Here is a 6,540-nt window from a genome sequence, read left to right as displayed (position 1 = left end):
ACGATAAATGAATTGGACTTTTGATGCACAAGACAGCAATCACATTACAAACATCAGCTTTGATGCAGAAAAACATGCAGAAAGTGCAAAATATGAACAGCATCTTGGCACAATACTGAATACTTGATGTAATAAAATCAGTGCAGTAAATGAGATGAGAGCGCCAGGTTCAGCTGCAGATTATAGCAGCGTCTTTTGTGATAATGTTCGGCAGACTGAGAGGAACTTTCTGTGTGCTGACACCTTAATGACCCAATGACAGATAAAAAGCTTCACATCCTGCACGTCACTGGAGTTCACTGCAGTTCCAGGAAATGTGGCCCTCCTGCATGTTTTATCTTTTCATCAGGTCGATTTGAGTCTCTGCCGGTGATTCTGCGTTTCCTTCCATGGGTTTGCGGTAGATGATTGCGCCCGTGAGGTTGGCCAGAGACAGCCGAGTCCGCTGACCGAAGTTATGCAGCCTCATGAGGAAATCGTCATTTCCAACAATATAAATGAGCGGGTTTATCACGCTGTTCAGACAAGCCAGGAACCTGCCCACCTGATGCGCAATGTAGATGTCGTCGAAGCTGGAGTGACATACCCCCTTTAGTTTCAAAATCCTGGTTTTCAGATTCACATTTCGGAATACGTGGTAGGGAATAAAACAGATGGAGAACAGGATTACCAGAATCACGACCAGCTTCAAACAGCGCTGCTTCAGCAGAGGGTTCACATTGGCTTTCTTGGCGAGAACCACAACAATGTGTCCGTAACAGAGCAGAATGATCACCAGCGGGATGGCAAACCCTGTGACGGTCCACACGATGCTGTACGGCAGGTAGTTTTCGACATGATTGTTGGATGTGGTGTCGAAACACGACTTTGGTGACCTGTTATCATTCTTGTCAAAGAACATGTCAGGAAGGATCTGAACGATGACACACAACCAGACAAGGGTGCTGATAACTAGTGAGTGGCGGCTGGTGATCTTCCCCATCACTCTCATGGGGTGCACGATCCCCAGGTACCTGCAGAGACGGGCACAAATATAACAGAAAGTATCTTGTTAAAAAAAATCTTGCTCAATAAATGTATTAAAATACAAAATACTGAAAAAAAAAATCACTAAATGTGTAAAATTAGGTCTCATAATCATGAAAAAATGAGCAGTTTTCTGGGCTCTGAAACACTGAGGGCATGTGTGTCGAACACCACTATGACCTGAAAACGTGCTGAAACATGGACGTTCCGTCCAGCAGCTTTATTGGACATGTCCAGACATGTTTGAGCCACTAGAGCCAGAGGACAGTGACAGGATGGTATTTCTTTTTCTTCTGTGTCAGGTTGTTGGAAGTGAACTGAGCTGAAGTGAACTGCTGGACTGATTTGGACTGAGAGAGTCGCTGAAAGTGTGATTGCACCTGACCATTAGGGAGGGTGAAGCGGTGTTATTTGTGTGTTGGTTCATGGGGCTGACATTAGGGCTGAACGATTTTAGGAAAAGATCTAATTGCGATTTTTCTGGCAGATATTGCGATTTCAATTCGATTCGCGATTTTTTCTTCAAATCAAGCTTCAGTGCAATATTCACAATGTATAGTAACATTTACAATCATTATTAATTATTCAAACTAGGTATTTGTGAGGGCTTCAAAGAAAAATAACATTAAGAGAAAAACTACTGACTATACTGAAGACAATTCGCACAAATCATCACATTAAATCCGTATAAATAAATAAATTAATAAACAAACACACACACACACACACACACACACACACAGGTCTGGTCCATTCATTAAGTTCCATATGACGTTCGTTGCATTGTTGGTTATGATGCACGTCAGAGGAGTGTAACTACGAAGCGAGATTAATGTGTTAGCGAGCTATGTTGAGTCTAAATCCAGGGTTTTCAGTGTCATGAAAGTGGCTCTCTTTTAACCTGCTAGATCACCATGGTAACTTATACTAAACTCATAACCTGGTCGGCAGCAGGTTATGTTAAGAGTTCAGATTAAATCGTCTGTAAAACGCACTGTTCTTTAACTTATAATTGTCCTAACAAGGTTGTTTATGAGCGATATAGCTTTTAAACTGAGGGAAGACATTAAAAATGAAAAGCTGCTGAGCTGTATGTTCGTTATATCACCGAACAAATCCATATAATGTAAAAATGAAACAGCGGTACAAACTGTCTGCATCGCGCTATCATGGTAACCTCCGTTTGGTGATGCAGAGTCATTTTTCCCGTTTGCTCCAGATCATATTAACACTTTAAATTTACATCGTATATAATCCACACAGTAAAATAATGATGAAACAACTACAGACACTTTGAATACTTATTACTGTTATCTGTTTTGTCTTGGTGATACTGCAGCTCAGATCACTGATTAGAAAATTTTTCATCATTTATCACAGACAGTCTTAAATCAGTTACACTCATTTTACGTTGGGTTGGTCAAAAACTTCAGTGATGTCCACGTCTCTGTCATCATAGGACAGTGTCAGACAGACTTCATCATGTTTAAATCTGCTGTATGGAGTTTTATTGTTTAATGTGCAGTTTTCATGTTAGAATAAACGGCAGCATTAAGACCGCATTTAGTGGATCAGTAATTTTCTGACATCATTCTTCTTCTCTTGCTTTATTTGCAGCAACAATGTTGCTTTTTGCCGTAATGTATTTAGTATACTTTCCACAGCTCATAATTATAACAACTTGATCATTTTGACTTAAGTGGCTCGCGATCGCTTCACTTCATGTGGAAGAAGAGTGAAATGACGCAAAAAACGCCCCTTTTATGTGAGCGCGCACAGAGTCTGAAGACGAAAGCCTGGATTAACAAAGTGAAAGTGAAAGTGAAAGTATCTCTGATTGCGGTTTTAGACTTTGTCGATCCAGATCATGCAAAGAAAGCCTGGCTGTGTTGAGCTTGCTTCGTAGTACAACCCTCAGGAGCACTGCAAAAAACCGCAGCTTTGGCGATCACGTGATCGCGTTGTCTAAAATCGCAATTTCGATCAGGAAACGATAAATCGTTCAGCCCTAGCTGACATAGTGTTGGGGGACCATGGTTCCGGCACGTCACCGAGCCATGTTGCAGGTCCGCCCAAACAAACCTGAAATGGTGACCAACAGTTTAACAGTCTAACTCCACAATTCAGTACTACATAGTTCTCAGTATTTTCACATTTTCAGCAACTGTTTTATAATGTGTATAATGTGTTTCGAAGAAAAACTTCCTTTTCACTTTGCACAGACTTTAACAGATTATAAAACAGTCTCAGTTCATAACTCATGGCGCTGTATGAGGGTCTGATTCTCAATGTAAGTTTAAAAAGAAACAGGAGGAGATTTTTATGTAGATCATTTTTTTTTACATTGTATTTTGTGGTTGTTGTGGTGGAAACACTACCACTTTTGTCCAAAATCAACACAATATAAAAGTTCTTGCAGTAGCTTTACACACACACACACACACACACACACACACACACACACACACACACACACACACAGACACACACACACACACACACACACACACACACACACACACACACACACATTGTGGAGACCTGAATACAATGTTGTAGGTGGGGTCTGCTGAACATTGCTCAGTGGTGCATGGACCCAAAAAAGTCTCTTTCTGCTGTAAAGAAATCACTCAAGTGGATGAATGTATACTGCTCATGCTCTATGGCTGGCAGTGGCAGACTTCCGCTAGCCGAGCGATAAACTCCAGTTTAGCTCTCTGCTAACTTAAAAGGAGATAAAATGAATTAATCACTCAGCTCTTCTAGACTTTCCAAATGGGCCGAATCGATCAAATTCTGAGAGTGAAACAAGCGATTTTGCAGGGGTTGTGCCATTATTCCACCATTTTACAGCCGCTTTTCTTACAATCGAAGTCTATTTTTGGGCCGCCGTGTATGTCGTGACGTTGTCATTATACGCTTTGGCCTGTGAGTTTGCCCTGCCATGAAAAGATAAGTCCTGCTAATTTCCCACATCATACAGTACCTTTGTAGAGGCCAGTCAGGATGTACTGGGGGTGGAAAGGTAGGTTTCTAAGTATATTTGCCAGTTCTACAGTACGTGTTCACTACCTGCTCATTTCTTCTGTTGTGTCATTGAGTAAATTTGCTTCAGCTGCAGTATCTGATCATATTTCGATTGTACACATCTTGGGAGAAATTTGCACCAAACACCAAAGGAGCTTCTTTCCTTAAACCACCGCTGATGAGGAACACAAATACAGTTCACAGTGAGCATGTCGCTGGACCTGACAGTCACATGTCACATGATTCCTTTAGCCAAAGACTGTGATTAGGCTAATTGTTGTACATTTTTAACAAAGTTTGGTATAAAATGTGTCTTATTTGAGAATAAAGTGACACACTGAATCATGTATATTAAGCAGAGCCTGACTGATGCATCAGTTGACATTATTGGTCCGATATTGGCCAATCACAGTTATATCTGTCAATATCTGAATCAATATGTGTTGTCCAATATGTGCCTATATGAAAACTTTTTCAAAAACATAATGCAGATTGCTCTCTTAACTAAATTTGGGTTTTATTATATACATTTATTTTGACTCTATATGTTATATATTTTTTAAATTTATAGTAATTTTTTATTGCTTTATTGCAGTTTTTCATATTACAAATGATCAAATTCATTAATTTCATTCATCCTGGCACATTTATACAGTTTTTGTTTTTACAGACAGACATAATGAAGAAAATAAAATAAAGAGAAAGAAATAAAGAAAGAGAGAGAGAGAGAAAAGAGGGAGGGGGCTTTTTACCGTTCCACTTCATCTGTTTTCTCAACCCACTGACTCCAGTTTCTTCTCTGTTTCTCAAGTTATGAGTGATTCTTTCCATTTCTTTGATCTCTTCATTAACATGCATTAATAGATGGTAATTTAACATCCATCCAGCTCTGTGTAATTTGTTTTTAAGCAGCTATGTGTATTATTGTATACAAATATTTCTCTCCTTCCCTTTCTATTTCTCCTGCAGTCATACCTAATATACTACGCAGAGACTGTAGAAGTTTATTTAAATGAAAATTATTTGTGATTTCCTCCTGAACTGACTCCCCAAAACTTTTTCAATACAAGAAGAGAGTAGAAAATGTGAAATGATTTGCTTCCTGTCCCCTCCAGCATCCAGGGCTACTTGGTAAACTGTATTTTGATATGATTTTTGCTGTTGCAAAAAACCCTCATGTTAATTTTCCAGGTGAATTCTTGACAATATTTTGACTGTGCTGTCTTGAAGATTCTCTTACATGCTTCCTCCCAGGCTTCTTCCAAAACTGTCATTACCATTTCTGTTTCTCATTTCCTTTGATGTTGTTGTTGTGTTCACCTTTGTTAGATCTTATCAAATTTTGAGATTTTACTATTTTTACTTTCTGTTTTTGCTTGTACATTGTAAACCATGCATTTTTCATGAGATCAATCCTTCTTTATAAATACTTAAACAAATGATTGCAGGGTGTAATAAATGTATAGTTATTCATAATTATTATGTATATTAATATGCATATTAAAGTGTTAAATATCCTGCCACCAGTACTCACCTTTGTCACAAGTGATAGCCACTTTTGAGGGATCATTACAAAATATTAATCTTAAGTCTATATCCCATATTCTGTATATCATACAGGTATCGGCTGATATATCCATGTTGGGTTTTTTTTTACTCTGATATTGGTATTCCATTTACCCCTCAAATCCAATGAAGTATTTTGTCACAAATTCCATCAAATTTTTCTCTGCCCAGCAAAATACAAAATACAAACTACTCAAAAGTAATTAAAAACGTATTTTAAAGTCATTTAATGAAAATAGTGCCCATCTTTGGGTACCTGTAGAAGCTGATGCAGGTGAGGAAGCCGATGCTGCCGTACAGGTTGAGGTGGAAGCAGAAGCGGGTCACCTTGCAGAACGGCTGGCCGAACTGCCAGTAGCTTTTGCGCGCGTAATAGTCCACTAGGAAGGGCAGGGTGAAGAGGTAGAGCAGGTCCGCCACCCCCAGGTTCAGCATGAAGATGTTGATGTGTCCGATCTTGCTCCAGCTGTTGCACACGCTCCTCAAGCCCCAGATATTGGACAGCGTCCCAACCACGAACACGGTGACGAAGACGGGCGGCAGAAAGGTGTGCGTAAAGTTCAGGTTGATGCGCTCACAGACTCCCTGCGTAATGTTCTCGGACATCTTTCGGCTCTCCGCTGCTTTTACAGCTCCTCTTCATTCAGTTTGAACTTTCTCGCTGAAATCAAACAGCAGCCTGCCTCCGGCTCGTTCACACCAAACATCTCCTCTGACAAACACTTGAGCGCCGCGTGAGAAACGATGCTTAAGAGAATCTGAAAACAAGAAACTCCCGCCCACTTCCCACTGCGTACACACGAGGAGCTCTGCGAACATGCTGGATGTATTTCTGTGAAATCATTTACATACCTCACCTGCTAGCATCTGACTGTACAGAACACTGTTTCAAATGTAAGGACACAACCACGCTGCTAAAAC

The 6,540-nt window shown here is 40.0% G+C and overlaps 1 protein-coding gene across 1 annotated transcript; it reads right to left on the bottom strand.

The window, feature by feature from the left end:
- Positions 1-220: 220 nt before the first annotated feature.
- On the bottom strand, positions 221-6,540 carry LOC146331039 (P2Y purinoceptor 1-like). Its single transcript, XM_084726339.1, has 2 exons — positions 5,876-6,540; positions 221-1,013 (listed from the first exon to the last, which is right to left on the bottom strand). The coding sequence occupies exons 1-2, from the start codon at positions 6,223-6,225 to the stop codon at positions 335-337; spliced, it is 1,029 nt and encodes a 342-aa protein (XP_084582465.1). The 5' UTR covers positions 6,226-6,540; the 3' UTR covers positions 221-334.

The sequence above is a fragment of the Lutjanus erythropterus genome, chromosome 2, assembly GCF_056507025.1.
Source record: "Lutjanus erythropterus isolate fLutEry1 chromosome 2, fLutEry1.hap2, whole genome shotgun sequence".
NCBI lineage: Eukaryota > Metazoa > Chordata > Actinopteri > Lutjaniformes > Lutjanidae > Lutjanus > Lutjanus erythropterus.
Note: the sequence above shows the minus strand (reverse complement) of the source record. Positions and strands in the feature narration are given on the sequence as shown.

Coding starts and splice junctions, on each gene's coding strand:
- LOC146331039 (XM_084726339.1), bottom strand. CDS start 6,225: ATGTCCGAGAACATTACGCAGGGAGTCTGTGAGCGCATCAACCTGAAC. Junction 1,014..5,875: donor ACCTGCATCAGCTTCTACAG/GTACCCAAAGAT, acceptor CCGTCTCTGCAG/GTACCTGGGGATCGTGCACC.